Genomic DNA, 21,366 nt, shown 5'->3' with positions numbered 1-21,366 from the left:
ACGATATATTCCAGGAACTATATGATCAATGTATGATCCCTTCATTGAGAGAAGGTTCTTAAACTGTAATATCTCGTTAGTTGTGTAGTTGTGGGATTGCCAATTGCATGTAATTGTAATTTTGAAATGCAGAATCTTAGTTGTTCGAGCTTATAACATATTTTCTGATTGTATTGTGATTCTTCGGTTCAAGAATAAGATTTGTTTGAACAACTCTATTTTGGTGGGATTTTTCGAAGTCTATTATGAGGAATGGATCCTTTACATACGAATTCAGTTATGATGGTAATTTTAATGTTATTTCAGTTATGATAATAATTGTAATGTTATATACTATTTCATTTTAATAGGTCATTTTTGATTTTCTATTTTGTTGGGTAATCATTTTCTGGTTACAGCAAAATAATATTAAGATAATATTAAGATGAGGTTATTATATTTTGTAATTAAATACAGTGACATTTTGTGTAATATACCACAGGGGAGTAGGGTTTTTGTTGTTGTTGAAAATTATGTACGAGTTTTCTTTTCTAAGGATGAGTAAAATTTTAAAATATTTGTGACTGTGACACTGTTATTGGTCAAGGCTAAATTTTTCTAGAGATGAGACAAAAATTCTCCTTATTTATTCAAAAACATGTTTTTAACCGTGTAGTGCCATTAGCATTCCCTAAGATGATTGAATTGACAATATCCCGTCTAGAATTGAAAGTATAAAAAATTAAAGGTAACAAAAACGCATAATCCGCTAATCCGATGTAATAAAGTTATAGCACAACAATGTTAAAAACTAAATAACTGGAGAGAAAAGGATTAAATATATTCAAAACTTAAATCCATAAAAGCACATGAAAAGAAATAGCTAATGTGATGGACAAGCTATATATGAATGTTACAAATGAGCGATCAAAGAATATGACAAAAGCACTAGACAATATACAATATTAAGAAAGGAAGGAAACCTAGAGGCTAAAAAAGAAGTACGTCAGTCAGTAGGAAAATCTGTTAAGAGTGGAATACGTTGTTGTTGTTGCTGAGATAGATGATGGATATCCTTGACGATGTCAAAAACGGCCTCAGGTTGCGCCAACTTAAGAGCATTTTCTGACATACTTTTTAATCCTGTTTTGTTGCTGCTGAACCAATCGGCCACGATTCTCGCCGTTTCTTTGGGACTTCGAGTGAAAACTCCAGCCCCATTATCGACAACATACGGTACATTCCCTTTTTCCTTTAAGAGTTCCATTCACAAGAGTTAGTTTATGGATTATGATGGGCCTGATCAATCCCAAAGGTGAATATGTACCTGTCCAGGAATATAGTCATTGAGAATAATTGGGAGACCACATATCAATGCTTCCGCGATTGTACCTGGACCAGCCTGTTTGATGACATAAACCCTTGTTAAGCTTGTGGTTTTTTAAAATCCATCATAAGTTAAAGTAGTAGCAAGGAGTATAGAGGAATCAAACTTCAAAGATATGACTTACCTTTGTGATGATACAATCACAAGCTCCCATCCATTTTTGCATTTGTGTTTCAAACCCTCGAACCTATAAACCATAACGAATATATATTACTAATTACGTACTGGCTATAAGTATAAATATAATTAGTAGTAAAAAGTAACCTTTTAATTTGTACCTTGACGGGAATCTTCCATTCATAGGATGCTAATGTAGAGGCAAGAACTTTGTTCCGGCCGCATATGACAATCAATTGTCCTATTGGCTTTCTTTCTTTAGAGTTGTATAAAGAAACCCCAAGGGCTTTAGCGGTTTTCTGAACCGGACCCATTCCTTCACCGCCTCCCATTAATAGAACCGCAGGTAGATTTAAGTCTATTTCAAGCTCTCTCCTTAGTTCATCCTGACAAAACACATAATATTGATCTTGGTGACGGAAAACAAAAAAAAAACTCTAAAAGGTTTGGATGGGACAAAAGTTACTTTGTTGATAATAGTGCGGGGGAAAGATGGGCGGACGGGTAAGCCAAAGACACGGATTTGAGAGTCATCAAGGCCGTCTACTAATGCTCTCTTAGCGACCTCTCTGGACGGACAATAACATCTGCTGACTCCATGATGGAACCTATTACGTACGTACATCAAAATAAAAGATTTCATTTTCGAGCTGTTAGATTAATTTTAAACATCGCATATCATCTACATTTATTATAAGAAAAATCATGAGAGAAACATGAAATGATTTCTGTGAACCAAATAACATGTTGACGTGTGGATTAAACTGATTTGAGGTACTCATACAATAAATACATATAGTATATTATAAGTATTAAATATCATATATCTTACCATGTACGGTGACAAGTGTTTAAATCGGTGATGACCGTCACGAAAATGACTTTCTTATGAAGTCCTTGCCATTTCATTACCCACAATGGGATGTGTTGCATCAATGGATGCACGCTAATAATAATGTCCGGTTTGTACTCCATTAAACCGGCCTCTATTTCTCTGTTAACCAAAAGTAGAAGAATAATATCCATTATATTGCTAATTTTGTCACACTAAGGGATCAATAAGACACAAAAAACAGAAGGTTGTCGTATAAGTACTTGGCATAATATGCGGCAAGAGCACTGAGATAACTTTTGTGGATCCATTTGGGAGAGGTACCATGAAACGCGACTGACCAAAGACCAACATGTTTCACCATGAACTTGTACTGTCTCTCCATGTCATTCAATGGCCATCCAGTGTATTCTTTCCAAACATCTTTTATGATTATCTATAATACAAAAAAAAAAGGTCATTAGTACGTCGAGTAATATCAGAGCTAGAGAAATAAATAATGCAAAAATAGTAATCATCATTAATTGACAAACAAAATAAAATGACGTGGGACAGGTTTTTAAAGACATAAAATGTTGACATCAGCGCGTATCTCCGACACCCTGGCAAACTCCAAGAGCTATACTAGGCTACAAAACTTCCAAGTAGATATTTGTTTGGTTTTTATTTTATTTTTCTTTTTCAGAGTCAAGAAGACCACACTACGACGGCTTTAAACGGCTGAGATTCATCAAGCTTGTTGTTAGAATCAGTAACTCCTCTATGATATATTAGCATAATAGTCAATTTATTCGATGTGTATATTACCAGCTTTGAAAATTTCTAAAATGAACACTTCAAAATGTTTTTTTTTCCCCGTTTAAATAGAAACTTAAAAGAAACAAGTAAATGCTTGTGGATTTTGTAGCTTATATAATCTTTTTTTTTTTAATTGTTTTTTGTTGGTTATAAACTTATATGTTTTAGGAACCCTGTTACTGGCTCCACTCCACCCTATGCGTTGGATTCAAGGCAAAGAGAAAATAAATTAAAATAATAAAATATTTACCCGGTAATCATCTCCGAACTCGATCTTGAAAGCGTCACGGATAGCTTCGGCGGAGGCACGGTGGCCACCGCCTGTATCACTCATGAGAATAAGAACAGTTTTGATCCTCTCTGCTCCCATCTGCTCCATCTCCATAACCTCTTTCTTTTCTTGGAACCCTTTCTTTCTTAGACTCACTTTCTCGTAATCACTTGATCTCCGACAATGGATGTAGTCATCATCCTCGACCGTGGAGATGTTAAAATTGCTGTAGACTCGTCGGAACACCTTCTCAGTGATTGAATCCGACCGTGTACGAGGAGAGGCTACTTGCATCATGACTGTTTGGTGTTGAAGAAAGAATAAGAAGAAGACCGATGGTTGTGAGTTCTATGTGGCTGGTTGGTGATCTTTATGTAAAGATCTTTTGGGGTTTTAAAATTTTTGGAAGCAAAAAAAAAGGGAAGACCAAGTTGCTGCTTTGAATAATTGTCTTAAAATGATATGAGGAATGATGCTGGAATGATTCTTTTTATTTATTCTGTTCCTATAGTTTTGCTTATGTGTTTATATTTCGTGTCTTTATTGTTTTATGTGGGGTTTAATTTAGTGGTAGAAGTAACTAGGGAATAATGCAGCTTGGAGCCGTCGGATCCGTCTTTGGTTTCGGAATCTTCGGATATGAAGATTCGGATCTTTCGTTGTATCTTAAGTATTTGAAACAACTTGGCTTTTTTCATTTTTTTAATCACATGGATGCTACTTTATGTTTGGTCAGGCATAATTTTAACAAAAAAATTATCTGGTTATGTGAAATATGAGCGTGATTGGTTTTGATTTTCAAGGCATTTAAATATATATATATATATATATATATATATATATGTCAAATTTTCCAATCATAGTTGATACCAATCGACCCTCTGATTCGATTCAGATTAATTTGGGTCCATTTTTAACATATTATTATAGTAATACTTTTGTTTGATTAAAGTGATTTCAACTTTTGTTTAGTTTTAACTTAGACTAGATATTTATCCACGGTACACCGTGGAACTATATTAAAAAAAATAAATGGTCATTTGTACAATAGATTAACTATATATGTAAGTTATTAATATTTTTAAATATACTACCCTTATATAGTCTAGAAATATATAGATAACTGTGTTTTATGTTTATTTTTTTTACTAGGGAATCACCCGTGCTACACCACGGAGTTATATTTATTTTTAGTAATTTGTTTTTTTAACTTTTCTTTTTCTTGCTATAGACAGATAATTTTTTTTTTCTTCGATTACGGACATCTTGGAGAGATAGCTATAACCCCAAATATACAGATAAACACAAATATAAAAATCTATATACTATATAACCCCAAATATACAAAGAAACAATATATAAACAAAGAAAATAAGTCAAAATAATAAACTACCTTACAAAAATACTAATTACAAAAAAGTAACTAACAAAATATATAATCTCTTGTAGCAATAATAATGATAATTTGTGTTTATGAGTGTTTAATATCCAAAGTAAACAATAAGAGAAGAAAAAAATTAAAAATAGTAACATTAGACATGACTTATAAACTGACGGAGGTATCATACTCCTTCCTTAACCGCTTTAACCATTTATTGTATTTAACCTGTACACCAAAATAGAATAAATATAGAGTTACTAGGTAAACAACCTGCACATAATGCGGATGAATGATTCGAATAAAATTATTATGAGTAAAATTATTATTTGAGATCTAAGATTCGTTTGTATAAAACCAAATATGTAACTAATTTTTTATTGTTATTCAAATTTGTGACTATTTTGTGTAAAAATAGATTTCATCCGTGAAATATTTGAATGTAGAAAAAAATTTTAACGTGGTGGAGAAATTTTTATGGACTTTAAATATGAATAATCATCAATTTAAAAAAATAATTTGTTGTTTTTTAAAGAATAGTAATATAGATTCAAATTAAATGGTTACAAGTAGTTTTAGTTTATGTAATGACTTTTGATTTAAATCTATAATGGCATAGATGTAATTAGTATAATTAATGAGGGTTATTTGTTAAAATGTACTTCGAGCTCTCTGGCGGTGACACATCAGCATTTTTTCAAGAATGCTTCTCTATTAATATATAGGGGCTTAGTATAGATATTATTTAAAAAAATTATTAGTTACCAAATATTTAGGAAGTAATTACCATTCCTTTTCCTAATGCAGATTTTGGAAAACTTCTTTAAAAATAACGTTGGTTGTCTTTGTTTGAGGTTTTCCATTACTATCTGTTATCAACATCTTTAATCTAGACTTTGTTTTAACCCTTGACATTGCTACATATAACTGACCATGTGAGAAAACGGGTCTAGGCAAGTATATCCCAATTTTTTCAAGAGATTGGCCTTGGCTCTTATTGATAGTCATTGCAAAAGCAACTGAGACTGGGAATTGTCTTCTACGCATTTTGAAAGGCAACATAGAATCTGATGGTGATATCAACATTATAGGTATGAGAACTATCTTACCAACTCGCGTACCTGTTAAAATCTGAGCTTGTAAAACATGGTCCGCCATTTGGGTGATCTGCAATCTTGTACCATTCATTAAACCACCATGCGATCAATATTTCTCATCAACATAATTGGACAACCTATTTTCAAACGAAGCCGATGATAAGGTATACCTGAAACTTTAATGGTATTAATGAAATCTGGTGAGTAAACCTTATTTTTCAGGGTATGTTTATTTTAAGGGTCAATGGAATCAGAACTTAGATAAATTCTTTCGTCAGCTGAAAATATAAGAAAAAACAAAACCAAGATCAATGAATAGGATGAAATATGTCTGAAGGATTACTAACAATAAATGAAGGACGATTAAAGATGAACTAACCGTTTAAACTTGATAACATGACATCATTGATAGAATTGACATCTTCATTGGTAGGGCAAAGAATAGCTCGTTCTTGGAAAAATTTAGGATCCTTTTGGGTGGCAAAGTTCTTTCCGTAAACAACTTCAATAATTGACTCTAACGGAGAGGAACCCTATGGAATAAGTAACTCTTGTGGGATATGTATTTCACAAAGACCATCATTGGGTTCATTAGTTTTTCCTTCTCCAACTGCCAGTATCCATTTTGAAAACTCTTCTATCTCTCTGGCCTCTTGTTTACCAATGTCTTGGAAGCAACCTCATGTTCTTTGTCAGTCTTAAAACTTTGCACTGATTCCATAAGTATGAAGAGTTTAATGATGCATTGACAATCGCTTCCCTTCCTGCGCCAACAATAACCAGAAGAATTTGTCTGAAATCACCTCCAAAAAAGACAACTTTTCTCCAAACAATTTGTCTTCTTTATTCCTCATAATATCTTTCAAGCTTCTATCTAATGTCTCAAAGCAGTATTTACTCATCATTGGAGCTTCATCCCATATGATTAACTTTGCTTATTTAACCAACACACCAAGTTCTGAGCTCTGTGACATGTTGCAAGTAGAAGTTTCATTTGGATTTAAAGGAAGGACAAACCTAGAGTGAGCTGTTCTTCCTCCTTCCAGCAGTAGAGATGCAATACCGCTAGATATTGTACCGAGAACAATATGACCGTTGGATCTTATTGCTACAGACAATACTTTCCACAAAAAGTTTTCCCTGTTCCTCCAAATCCATATAAAAAAAAAGACACCACCTTTGTCGTTGATAACAACTTCCATTATTTCATCATAGACCTTCTTTTATTCTTCTGTTAGCATATTTTTCCAACCATCATGTTTCTTTGCTAAATCCTCACGGTTGTAGTTGAGTTCATCCATTATCAACTGATTAGGCAATGTTACATCTTCAAGGGATATGTGTGGCATAAGGTTATATTTTTTCAATGAACATCCATTTCTTTTCAATAGCTTCTGTAACTCTCTTAGTAGCAATTTCTACTTTTCCAGTTCTGACAAACAAAAGTCTACGAAAAAAATAAAATAGTCATTTGGTTAGAGAAATTTAATTAAGCTATCATATATTTAATGGCTGGTATATAGTTTAATTACATTAAGCTATATAAGACAAAATATATCTGGACGTTGTCTCCTCTGTTTTTTTTTCTCTCAATATCTTCTGATAGGATTTTCCATGTTTCTTCCCATACAGTTTTAGATGAAGTTAAACTTTCAGATATAAGCATTATCACAAAAAGTCTACGACAAAAATTTGATGAACACCAAAAATTAGCTTCCTTTATGCTTTTAATATACTCTTTGTCATCATCTAGCAGACCTAGAGCAAAACATGCCTCTTTGTAGGTTTTATAAACAACACCTTTGACAGTTTTGATGTCGTTGAAACAGGTAGGACGGTAGGACCTGTTTTGCTGTTGATGAGAATTCGAAGATGGTAGGAATCTTCTAAATTATGGGGCACATAATTGATTCGCCCAATAAAGAAACCAGTTTTACCTCTACGACGAAACTCTTTCTCCTTTTTATCATAGATGTATTTATTTGGAATCTGTTCATATGTAAGCTTTATGGCTTCCTCATCCCTTAGACACAACTCAAACCAAGCCGTAAACATTGTCTGATCAAGAGTTGGGCGATTTAATACGGTTGTTGGCTTGTCACCATCTTTGTAGAAAATAGGATGCTTCCCTTCCTCATGGAATGTAAGTTTCACAACAGGTGTTGTTCTATAGTGTATAGGATACTGATTCGTCCTCCAGAATGCTTCACATGCGGAAACATATCTGCAAATTGTTGAAATTCATAACATTCAGTTTATAGCACGAAATAAACATCTTATAATGAAAAAGTTAAATGTTTTATAATGAAATATAGTTAAACCTGTAGTCAAAGAAATCTTGAACATCATCCTTTTTATTTGTCTCTTTATTATTGACACTGTCGGAGGGATACTCTGTTTCATCCCCTTCCTCATCGGCCTCAACAGACACAGTAACATGATCTTAACCTTTGTGCACATACTTAAATAAGTACTTGACCGATCCAGTTTGGTTACACCATTCCACGTTAATGTGAGCTCTGTACTTCATATGTATTGTCGCACTTGAAACCATTCTTCTCTATAAAACGGTCATCATCCCTCCTCCTGTAAATTGGATATCCATCTCTGTCTAAGTTTGTTGTGTTAACAAATTCCTTAGGATAGAACTTTGAACATTTTCCTCCAACCATACACGGAGAGTTAATATTCGCACTTCCACAGGGACCATGAATAATACATTCTTTGACAACTTCGTAGAGTTCTGGATCTTTCTCTTTATCTGGGATTTCAGCAGAAATTATCTTGTCGATATGATCGGCTGTTGGGAAATTATGTTTTTTATCCATCCAGACAATAATATGAGCATGAGGAAGACCTCTTTTCTGAAACTCAATCTGATAAATAGCTGCAAAATAGATTATGTTTATAAATATCTTTACATTCAATGAAACATATTTTTATAAGAATTAAATTAAAATTATTAGTCGAAGAGATTTACCTGAAACTGTTTTGCCCAATATATGCTTCTTAGTTAAATCATCCATAAATTTCTCTAGTTTCATCTTAAAAATCTTGCAAATGATGTTAGGTCGATCATCATCTTTTAAATTCCTCTGGTTGACGAATCTCGTGATTTCTGGCCACTTCGCGTTGCAAGTGAAGGCTATAAAAAGGTTTGGGAACCCAAAATGTTTACATGTACACATGGCATCTAAATAATTTTGCCTCATATAACTTGGTCCACTGGTGAAAGAAGGTGGAATAACAACTCTGTTACCATGATTTGTGAGATCATTTTCTCCATCATTCGCTGCTTGCCGAACCTCCTCTATGTTTGAATCCTTAATTTCTTATGTTTTTTTTTATGTACTGGAGACGATTAGACTCAATCATAGTATATGTATCAACCAAGAACTGCTGAAATAACCGCTTAGACCGGAATAATATATGTTTCTCATCTTTCCTTTCGTGTAGCCTATACGCGTACCACTGCCTCATACTTATATCCTTTCTCTTCTTCTTCTTTCATCCTTTTTTAGCTGTCATTTTTAAACCCAATGTGTATCCATCTTCACCGAGTGGAAATAAAAGAGGATATTGCAGAGCAAGATAAGAGATATGACACTCATGAATTCTTTTCAACTTACCAGACTGCATTTCAATAACTATATCACGCTTATTCATTTCGTCATTGAAATCTCCAGGTATCAATGTTGCAACTTCAAAAGCAGTAGGCAAGTTATATTTGGTGCCATCTTGCTCACGTGTAGACACGATTCACATATGGAAATTGGCTTTTTCTTTTTCTAAAGAAAACCTATCTCTTGCATAACGAAAATGTTGTACGTCAGGATTTATCTCATTCAACATCTTCCGTAATTTTTCAACTATTTCCTCTCTGAACTTTCTCTTTTCAGATCGATTCTCATCATCTTTACTGTAGATAAAAGAAGGATAATATAAGATCAAATACTGTAAATTGAATAAATTGTAAAATATTTTCACACATAAAATTTAGGATTTATAATTACCTCATTATCATCATTCGGTTTGCAACTTCATTTTCAGTATCAACAATGTATAACTGTTGAAACTTTGGATAGTCGCCAGGTTTGGGTTTCAAAGAACCCATTAGATGATAATTTTCGCCTTGCAGAGCAAACATAGAAGGCCCTCGACCTTTCTTTACTGAACGATCCACTTTACCTCCTATAGAGGTAAATGAGAATATCGTGTTATAAACTCTGATATTTTCTCGGAAATTTTTGGCTAATTCATCATTAGATGTTAATAACCACAACAACAAAGGTGGAGATTCTCTCCATGATGGTAGTTGAATTTGTCCATGCATGCAGCATCCACTGTATATTGGTGTTTTTGTATTCTTCCTCCTATTTAATCTTTCACCATACCAGAAAATAGCACCAAAATCTTTACATGTGTGGATAGGATCACTGTCATCATCATAAGCTGGATTTGGTTAAAAATCTGTTAATTAAATTTGACGAAACTGACTATCCAATATAGTAAAAAAATTTTGTTAAACATACCGTCTTTTGGGCTCATCGTCTTTTGTTTCTCTGTGGAACTTATATTGTTCTTGACAGTTGATTTAGGTTGACCAAACACCTTTTGTCTATGTTCAATTTTTTGTGTAATCGTTTCTGAATCAGAGTCAGAATCATTAGAATCAGATGGGTCATCAGGTTCATCTTCTTGACTACTACAGTCAAAGACTTGTTGTTCATATTCAGCTTCTGAATCATCTGAGAAACAATTTTTTTTCTATGAATATATTGAGTTGAATAAGTATTGACTATAAATTAGTAGAGAGAATAAGAAACATACCACTAACAAAATCCTCATTTTCTGAGTTGTCTTCTTCGTCAGATGTGTTATCCAAATCTCTGAACTTACTGATAGTATTGTTATACTTAGAAGGGTAAGATGAAGAAACCCTTAATGTGTCTGGTTTGAAAAGTAGGAGCTTAGTAGAATAAACACTTTTGCAATATTTTGAATAGAAAAGGTACCCAAATAAAGTGAAAAAAATCAAAATTAAAATTGTATACCAAATCTAGTTTGTTGTTTTTTACTGATATTGTCACTTGGATCTATGATAGTTGGTAGCACCGATTGAGATGTATTTTGAGTAAAGACATTCAAGGTAACTCCTTATTCATATTGCCTGCTTGATTAGTATTTACAGAATCTTTGCTTGGAGTGTCAATGATTTCTGACAAATTTGATCCATTGCCTGTATATATATATTCAAAATAAAAATATGTCTATTAGAACTAAATTATAAAGTATGCAATATATTAAAAATAGTATATGAATATACGAAAATATGACCTTTTGAATATGGACTGTTCCTTGATTTATTTATTTGAGAAGAAAAACGCCGGATTGGAGAAATGCATACGTTAGGTGTATCATAATCTGCAAAATCTATATTGGTAGGAGGTGCATATCCAGAACCTTACGAACATAAGAACTACTATGAAATAATGGATGTAAATAATTATCTATAATCTATAATTAAGAGGTACATACCATAGAGGATTTTTCTTGAAGTCGATGGTGTTAATGTATTGATTCTGCTACTATTTCTATGTGTTGACCTCCTTTCTGACCTCTCTGTAGATTTGATAACACTTGTATTACTATCACTTATATTTGTTAAATCCTTCAACATTGGACCGAATATAGAGTTGATAGGGACTGTATTATTAGATCCAATATTTTTAGGAGCTGCATCAACATGACCTGACAAAAAATAAAAAATGCATTAAATTGATGGAGCTATATGATTATGTATAATCTATACTAACGAGTTACATACCATGGAGTACTTTTCTTGAAGTGGATGGTGTTAATGCTACTTGTTTCTCATTTTTTTTTCACATGTTGACCTCCTCTGTGACTGCCCTGTAGGATTGCTAACAGTTTTATTACTTTCAGTGATATTTGTAATATCCTTCAACACTCGACGAAGTGCAGATTTCATAGGGACAATATGATTAGATCCAAGAAATGGCTGTGCTGGATATTCGTTTTCAGAAGATGTAGTTATCCGAGATTTCTTCTCTTTGTTTGGAAAATGTGGAGTTTTATGAGTTCTGTTCTCACTTTCATCTTTCCTCCGTTTCATATTCAATGATTTAACAGTATGTTTAGAAAAACTCTGGATAGTAGAAGGTATAAAAACTCTGTTTGCATAGAATGAGATGAAGAAGGATAATTTTGTTAGTTGTTGTGATTGCGTATAATTACAATAAGTACTCAAAAAGATATTTATTCCTATTCTAGTTTCTTAGATATAATTCACATTTAATATTTTAAAGGAGTAGATTAATATGTATAATAAATTTTATAAACAATTGTGGTAAGTTATAATTGTAATGCATATATGTATTTCCTTATACCGTAAAAGGTGTCCGCGAGTGAGATTGTTTAGTTTTTAAAACATACCAAGCAAAATTAACTAAATAGCCGCCAAAATCAAGAGTACAACTAAACAAAATAACATGGTCCAACAACACTTAGGTTTAAATACATAAAAGGATAGATGCATAGGTTTCACTTATAAATATTGACTTTATCCTTGATCTACCTATGCAATGTTCCTGTGGCTTCATCATGATGTCCCATCAGGTTCCTTATGTAATACGACGCCGCGAATTCAGAGCTGAATATATTTACAATTTAGCTTAGACCTGAACATATTAAGAAGAGATTATAAATATTTGCGTTTTAAACTTACTTTGTTTTGTGATTTTCCAAACCAGCAATGTTTAGTTTTATGAAGATCCTTGATGACCCATTGAGATTGACAATGCATAGTTTCCCTATCATAGTCGAGATGTTCTATTAAATTTGATAATAGAATTTTAAACAATAAAGTCTAATATCGATAAATACCTCCAATAACACCAACATTCCAAAAACGTAGAACACAAAACACTGGCTCCGTTTTGTATGTGAGATGGCATCCTTTTAATCTCCAATAATACATAAAATAGTCAGCATACAATCCTTTTGCATAACAGTTGAGCGTGTCATTCCTATTTTTATTAAAACATAAAACCAAGATTATTATTTTCTTAGTATCTAAATATGATAATTCTAATTGATGGAGTAAAAACCAATAATCCACATGCAAAAGTGATATGTATATATTTTACTTTGTTTAACCACTGTTCATATAGCTTAAGGACTGTTTGTGCATTAGAGTAGGATTTGCATTGCATTTGCATTGTTTTTTGTTTAAACAGGTGAATTGGACTCAAGAAGCACGAAAATAGCATCTGGGATGAGAAGAGTACAGTCAATGGAGCGAATATGAGATGAATCAAGAAGAAAACCAACAAAACATGGAGCACTCGACCATCGGACTCTGAAGCACTCGACCGTTTGGATGACAGCGCTCGACCGTGTGGAACTCAAGACTCGACCGGTGGAAAGCAGAAGGATGAACACTCGACCAAACCCACTCGACCACATCTGGTCGAGTACATCGAGCCGCCTTGCTATTTTGTCTGGTAGCCAAATCAGGGCTTCCTTCCCCCTCTATATATACTCTTTGTACCCCATGGCCGCAAAAAAAACCCTCTTTAGCCAAAAAAGTCTCTGTAGCCACCAAAAAACCTAGTTCTTACCCCTTAAGGGTTTTTAGGATTTATTAACTGCTTTGCACCTTTTATTTACTGTTTTTCTCAGATTTCTATACTTTGTAAGTTCCATAACTTTCAGTGTATTGAGAATCTGAGCTTGCTTCTCTATATTAAGTTGTTGTTCATCATTTCATCATGCTTATCATGCTAGTTTCATCATTTTCTAGGTTTATGTTGATCATCATCATGTTTTGTTCATCTGAGTAGTAAGTTAGGATTTTGGAGATGGATTAGGCTGGTTTAGGGCTGTGGTAGTCTAGAATGGTCAAGCTTGCTTGTTTAAATATCTCTTGTGGGTTGGGTGTGCTCTAAGCTGTTCTTATATCTGAGAGGGTAAGAGCATATCTTAAGCTTCCTAGCATCACACCAATGTCTAGGTTGTTAGATAAAGCCAACACTGGAGATTATCATGCTTGTCCCAAGAGATTGGTTGCACATGGTGGTTTTTGACAAGTAATGGTCCGGTTCTTAATGCCTGTTCAATATGGTTTCACCAATGAGATTTGGGTTAGGATGTTACTGTAACTTGATCACTTCTGTCATGAGAGTGGATAAGTGAGTCATTAAGATCATTGTCTAGAGATATCTCAGGTTTGTTCATAGCCACAGCCTGAACACTAGCCCATGAATCCATCTATAGAAACCTTCTTTATCATTTGATTGTTTACTTATCACATATTAGCTTGTTTCGTTGCATTTGTTTCAGTTTAAGTTTGTCAAGATTGCATCTGTTCTTCGTCAAAACCCACTCGACCAGTCACACGGTCGAGTGCTTGATCGAGCACCTTCGGGTTGTTCATTTATTTTCTGTTCCATTTCAATTTTGCACATTTACTTTTACTTATGTTGGTTTAATTTCAGCATTGCTTACTTTATTTACTTGCATTTTAATTTCTGTTTCAGCATCTTACTTTCTGCATTTACATTATTTTCATCAAACTGTTTCACCAAAACCACTTTCATACTTGGCTTATCTTGGATTACTGTTCATACTCTGATTGCATACACATCTCACACTTTATTGATTGACATCTCTTATACTACAACTGCATAAGAGAACTGAAACCTCTTCCACTTGATCATATCATTTCTTATGTCTTTGTTTGCTGGTTTGCATACATTCATTGCATAAGTACCACCATTTACCACACACCTACTTTAAAAAAGATAAGTTTCAATTGGCGCCGTTGCCATTAGTGTGTTGATTTGTTTCATTTCGGGTTTACATCGATCCAAGATTAAGTTATGTTACTAATTGTTCACCACTATCACAATTTTGGTTGATTATTTTGAGTTTCAGGTACACCACTCGAGCATACACTCGATCGAGTGACCTCCGACTCAGTGATCGAGTACAAGTCAGTCAGTTAGCCAATCGACCAGGCCACTCGAGCAAGTACACGATCGAGTGTCAGTCTGAGCAGTTGGTCGGGTTAGTTGATGCAGACAAGATCAAAGGGGAATCAGAACTTGCAGAAGTATATAGATCACATCAATCGCCTACCAAGTGACTTGCGACAGCAGAAAACCAGGATCCTTCAAGAACAAGAGCAACAACTACTGATGGATCCACCTATGCAAAGACCAAGACAAATTGGAGCAGGAGATGCTCCAAATACTCATACACAAAGAGCAGGAATAGTTCCTCCTGCAGTGGCAAACAATAATTTTGAAATCAAAAGTGGGCTCATCACAATGATTCAGTCAAACCAGTTCCATGGTCTGCCAATGGAAGATCCTTTAGACCACCTTGATGAATTTGACAGGCTCTGTGGCCTAACCAAGATCAATGGTGTAAGTGAAGACAGTTTCAAGCTCAGACTATTTCCTTTTTCCCTTGGAGACAAGGCTCACTTGTGGGAGAAGACCTTACCAACAGGAGCCATCACCAATTGGGATGGATGCAAGAAAGCCTTCTTGGCCAAGTTCTTCTCCAATGCAAGGACATCAAGGTTGAGGAATGAGATTTCTGGTTTTGCACAGAAGAACAATAAAACTTTCTGTGAAGCTTGAGAAAGGTTCAAGGGTTATCACACTCAGTGCCACACCATGGGTTCAGCAATGAGTCCCTACTTAGCACACTATAAAGAGGAGTTCTACCAAAGATCAGAATGTTGCTGGACTCTGCATCAAATGGGAACTTTCTCAACAAACATGTGGATGAAGGATGGGAACTGGTTGAAAACTTGGCCCAGTCAGATGGAAATTATAATGAAGATTATGATAGAACTGTAAGATTTGTGGATTCAGCCCTAGATGAGAAATACAAGAAGGATATAAAGATTGTGAATGACAAGTTAGACAAGGTTCTGCTCAGTCAACAGAAGAACATTCACTTTCTTGCTGAGGAGGACACAACAATTCAAGATGGGGAGAATGAGGTAGCTGAGCTATGTTACATCCAGAACCAATGAGGTTTCAAGCCATATAACCAGTTTAAGAACAACAATTGTCTTATAGAAGTACAAATGTGGCAAATCCACATGACCAAGTCTATCCACCACAACAAGCACAACAACAGTACAATTATGTGCCTAAACAACAGAACCAAGGTTACCAGGGTCAAATGTGTCCTCCACCAGGGTTTCAGACCACCCAAGCCCAGAAACCAGACTTAAAAACATTGATGCAGCAGCTGTTGCTTAACCAAGCCACTGGTCAGATGGAAGCCTCCAAGAAGTTTGTTGAGGTAAACAAGAGGCTAGACACCACTTATTCTGATCTGTATACCAAGTTTAACACTCTACAATCCAAAGTCATGACAATGGAAAGCAAGCTCAAAGGGAAAGCAGTTGAACAAACTACTGAATTTGTCAGTGCTATTAATCTACGCAGTGGAAGGACACTACCAGAGAGGGTTGGTATCTTGCCAGTCACTAAGGACAGTGAAGATCCAGATGGGGAGGAGTTTCAGCCAAGAGCAACTCAGAATGAAAAACAGGCAGAGCTCGATCACCCACTCGAAGAGGCAAACGACCGAGTGAGTGATCAAGCAGGTGGTCGAGTGCCTACCCAAGAGAAGGTCAAACCAGCTGCTACGAAAGAAAAGGAAGTCTGGTTTGTTCCCCCTTCTTACAAGCCCCCATTGCCTTTTCCAGGAAGGTTTAAGAAGCAAATGGTAGAGAAGTACAAGGCACTGTTTGATAAGCAAGTCAGAGAGATTGAGCTTAAGATGCCTTTGATATATGCTTTTGCTTTGATCCCACCTTACCAGAAGTTCTTGAAAGATGCTGATGGAAAGAATAAAGGAAGTCCAAGGGATGGTAGTTCTCAGTCATGAATGCAGTGCCATAATCCAGAAGCAAGTGAATCCTCAGAAATTGAGAGATCTTGGTTCCTTTACATTAGCCTGCTCCATTGGACCTCTAACCTTCAATAGATGCCTTTGTGATTTGGGAGCTTCAGTCAGTCTGATACCCTTATCAGTAGCCAAGCGCCTGGGGTTTACAAGATATAAGCCTTGCAATATATCATTAATCTTAGCAGATAGATCAGTAAGGCTACTAAATGGTGTATTAAAGGACCTACCAGTCAGGATTGGATCAGTGGAGGTCCCAACAGACTTTGTAGTTTTAGAAATGGATGAAGAACCAAAAGATCCTTTGATCTTGGGTAGGCCTTTCCTAACTACAACAGGGGCTATAATTGATGTAAGGAAGGGAAAAATTGATCTAAATTTAGGAGAAGACTTCAGGATGATACTTGACATTGTTGAGGCTATGAAAAAACCAACAATTGAAGGAAAAGTCTTTTGGGTTGAAGAAATGGAGGAACTAGCAGGAGAATTGATGGAAGAGCTATCAGAACAGGATCACCTCAAAACTGTTCTAACCAAAAGTGGAGAAGATGGGTTCCTCTATGAAGAAACCAAGGTTTTTGAGGAGATATTGGATTCCCACAGGAGGTCTGACACCCCAGAAACATTTGAAGAATTGGCAATATCAAGAGAAGAAGTCTGGTCAGTTGGGGTTGGAGAAGCACAGTGCTCGACCCCACACTCGAACGAGCACTCGATCGAGCACCTATATCACCCGGTCGTGTGCCTTGCCGAGTCACTCACAGATGACTGGTCTGAACTTAAGGCACCAAAAGTGGAGCTAAAACCACTCCCATCTGGTCTAAGGTATTTGTTTCTGGGAGTTAACTCTACTTATCCTGTGATAGTAATTGCTAGTTTGAGTAATGAAGAGCTTGATCTGCTAGTAACTGAACTTAGAAAGTTTAGAAAGGCTATTGGCTATTCCTTGGATGATATCAAAGGGATTTCACCTAGTCTTTGCATGCACAAAATTCACCTTGAAAATTAATCTTATTCTAGCATAGAACCCCAAAGAAGACTTAACCCAAACCTTAAGGAAGTGGTAAAGAAAGAGATCCTTAAACTACTATGTGCTTGTGTGATCTACCCTATCTCTGATAGTACTTGGGTCTCACCAGTGCATTGTGTGACCGAAAAAGGTGGAATCACTGTGGTTAAGAATGATCAAGATGAATTAATCCCTACAAGGACTATAACAGGACATAAGATGTGTATTGATTACAGAAAGCTTAACTCTGCATCTAGAAAATATCATTTTCATCTCCCTTTTATTGATCAAATGCTTGAAAGGCTAGCTAATCACACTCATTACTGTTTCCTGGATGGTTATTCTGGATTTTTCCAAATACCAATCCATCCTAATGATCAAGAAAATACAACATTCACATGTCCATATGGTACTTTTGCTTATAGAAGAATGCCATTTGGACTATGTAATGCACCAACTACTTTTCAAAGATGCATGATGTCTATCTTTTCTGATCTTATTGAGGATGTTGTTGAAGTTTTCATGGATGATTTCTCTGTCTATGGGGACTCTTTCTCTTCTTGTCTAGCTAACCTATGCAGGGTTTTAAAAAGGTGTGAAGAGACAAATCTGGTTCTGAACTGGGAAAAATGCCACTTCATGGTTCACGAAGGGATAGTTCTTGGTCATAAGATTTCAGAGAAATGTATTGAGGTTGACAAGGCTAAAATTGAAGTCATAGTCCAACTTCAACCACCAAGGACAGTTAGGGACATAAGAAGCTTTCTAGGTCATGCTGGTTTCTACAGGAGGTTTATCAAAGACTTTTCTAAGATTGCTAGACCATTAACAAGGTTGCTATGCAAGGAAACTGAGTTCAATTTCGATGAAGAGTGTTTGAAGGCTTTCAAGGAGATCAAGACTGCTTTAATATTAGCACCATAGTTCAATCTCCAAACTGGGATCTTCCATTTGAAATCATGTGTGATGCTTCTGATTTTGATGTGGGAGCAGTCTTGGGACAGAAAAAGGACAAGAAGCTGCATGTTATACACTATGCAAGCAGAACTTTGGATGAGACTCAAGGGAGGTATTCAACCACAGAAAATGAGATTTTGGCAGTTGTATTTGCATTTGAAAAGTTCAGAAGCTACCTGGTGGGTTCCAAGGTGATAGTGTACACTGATCATGCTGCTTTGAGACATATTTACTCAAAGAAAGACACCAAACCCAGGTTGTTAAGATGGATCCTGCTCCTACAAGAATTTGACATGGAGATAGTGGATAAGAAGGGTATAGAGAATGGAGTAGCTGATCACTTGTCCACAATGCGGATAGAAGAGGTTATACCTATTGATGATTCAATGCCAGAAGAGAGACGGATGCAATTGGAGGCCACTCGATCGCCCACTCGAACTCACACTCGATCGAGTGTGTTAGGGGACTCAATCGATCAGGACTAGATGGAGGAGTGGATGGCAGTAGACAGTGGATATTTGCCTTGGTATGCTGACATAGTGAACTACAAGGTTTGTGAAGAATTTCCAGAAGACATAGACCCTTATAAAAAGAAGAAACTGCTCAAGGATGTCAACAATTACTATTGGGATGAGCCTTATCTATACAAGAAGGGACAGATGGCCTGTTTAGAAGATGCATAGCAGAAAGTGAAATAGAAAGAGTTTTGAAGCACTGTCATGGTTCACCTTATGGAGGACATTTTGCAACATTCAAAACTGCCCAAAAGGTTCTACAAACAGGTCTATGGTGGCCAACCCTGTTCAAGGACACTCATAAGTTCATTACAAGCTGTGATGCCTGCCAAAGGATGGGAAATATTACCAGAAGGTATAAGATGCCCCAAAACCCAATTCTGGAAGTTGAGATATTTGATGTTTGGGGAATTGACTTCATGGGTCCTTTTAACCCACCATCAAATGACAATGTTTACATATTGGTAATTGTGGACTATGTCTCCAAGTGGGTTGAAGCTACAACGAGCCCCACCAATGATCACACAGTGGTTCTTAAACTTTTCAAAACCATAATCTTCCCAAGATATGGAGTTCCAAGGGTTGTGATCAGTGATGGGGGGACTCATTTCATTAACAAGGTCTTTGAGGTAATGTTGAAGAAGTATGGAGTTAAACACAAGGTATCTACAGCTTATCACCCTCAAACAAGTGGGCAAGTGGAGGTCTCAAACAAGCAGATCAAAGCAATTCTATCAAGGATAGTGGGAGAAACAAGGAAAGATTGGTCTAGCAAACTTGATGAAACACTTTGCGCCTATAGAACAGCTTTTAAGACTCCAATAGGAAGAACCCCATTTCAGCTTGTTTATGGAAAATCTTTCCATCTTCCTGTTGAAGTAGAGTATAAAGCTCTGTGGGCAATCAAACTTTTGAATCTGGATTTAGAAACAGCCCAAGCCAAGAGACGCCTTGATCTGCATGAACTTGAAGAGATAAGACTAGAAGCTTATGTGAAACATATCTTTTTTGGTGGTTTTGAAATACTTATGAATGTATGAATGATGCAATCGGACAACATACACAAGCTGAAACCAAAGATATATATAATAAGGTGGAATGCAAGAGGTTTCAATTACTCTTATGCAGTTGCAGTATAAGAGATGTCAATCCATAATGAGTATGATGCAAGCAGTCAAGATGTAAACACTTATCTAAGTTAAGCCAAATATGAAAATGGTTTTGGTGTATCAGTTTGATGATAGAAATGTAAATGCAAAATGTAAAACTAACAAGTTAACAGTTTAAATGCAAAATAATAACTGAAACTAAGATATGCAATGAAACAAGAATGAAACTAGAAAGATGCAGGACATAAAACAAGAACTTGGGAACAGACTCGAGCAAGAACTCGATCGTATGCTCGATCGAGTACAAGGTCGAGTGGGAAGCTACGAAGAACAGAAATAGAACTTAACAATCAAACTGAGCAGGTAGAAAGTAAATCAAACAGAAAACGGATAACAATAATCAACTAGAGAAATCAATAAACACAGAAGGTCCTAGGGATGGATTCATGGGCTGGAATTGAGCTATACTAATCTAAACTGACCAACAAACCTCAATCAACAGTGAGCTACCTCTAGACAATGATCTTCCAATACTTGTTAATCCATTCTCATGACAATAACAATCAAGCTTAGATACTCCTAGATCTAGTTCTCACTAGCTATTGCATATAAAAGCAGGCATAAAGATCCAGATCATCATATGTCAAAAACCTTCCTACACAACCAATATCTTGGGATATGAACAGTAATCTCTAGTATTAGTATTATCCAGAAGCTTAAACATTGGTATGATGCTAAGCAACCTTGGATTTGTTCTTAACCTCTCAGATATAAGAACATCTTAGAGCACACCCAACCCAGAAGAGATATTTAAACAATCAAGCTTGGTCAGTCTAAACTTACATAACTCTCATCCAGCCTAATCCATCCCTAATATCCTAACACACTACTCATATGAACAACACATGATGAGCAAAATCATAAACCGTAAATCAGTGAAACTTCCATGATTAAAAAGATA

At 35.6% G+C, this 21,366-nt stretch overlaps 1 protein-coding gene and 1 non-coding gene across 2 annotated transcripts; both read right to left on the bottom strand.

Annotated features, from left to right (window-relative positions):
• Positions 1-799: 799 nt before the first annotated feature.
• LOC104700063 (monogalactosyldiacylglycerol synthase 3, chloroplastic) lies at positions 800-3,938 on the bottom strand. The gene is made up of 8 exons (XM_010415514.3): positions 3,364-3,938; positions 2,579-2,751; positions 2,316-2,477; positions 1,950-2,091; positions 1,645-1,869; positions 1,491-1,553; positions 1,307-1,381; positions 800-1,231 (listed from the first exon to the last, which is right to left on the bottom strand). The coding sequence occupies exons 1-8, from the start codon at positions 3,679-3,681 to the stop codon at positions 986-988; spliced, it is 1,404 nt and encodes a 467-aa protein (XP_010413816.1). The 5' UTR covers positions 3,682-3,938; the 3' UTR covers positions 800-985.
• Positions 3,939-15,467: 11,529 nt separating this feature from the next.
• On the bottom strand, positions 15,468-15,573 carry LOC147950208 (small nucleolar RNA R71). The gene has a single exon (XR_015565463.1). It is a non-coding gene; the product is annotated as a small nucleolar RNA R71 (small nucleolar RNA).
• Positions 15,574-21,366: the final 5,793 nt, after the last annotated feature.

The sequence above is a fragment of the Camelina sativa genome, chromosome 1 (genome assembly GCF_030686135.1).
Source record: "Camelina sativa cultivar CO46 ecotype springtype chromosome 1, ASM3068613v1".
NCBI classification, from domain to species: Eukaryota; Viridiplantae; Streptophyta; class Magnoliopsida; order Brassicales; family Brassicaceae; genus Camelina; species Camelina sativa.
This window is presented reverse-complemented; position numbering and strand designations above follow the sequence as displayed.

Bases quoted from the DNA above. Each gene is read 5' to 3' on its own strand.
- LOC104700063 (XM_010415514.3), bottom strand. From the start codon at position 3,681: ATGATGCAAGTAGCCTCTCCTCGTACACGGTCGGATTCAATCACTGAG. The intron at 1,870-1,949 runs GTAACTTTTGTC...GTGTTTTGTCAG, and splicing joins CCCGCACTATTATCAACAAA to GATGAACTAAGGAGAGAGCT. The intron at 1,554-1,644 runs GTACAAATTAAA...TATGGTTTATAG, and splicing joins AATGGAAGATTCCCGTCAAG to GTTCGAGGGTTTGAAACACA.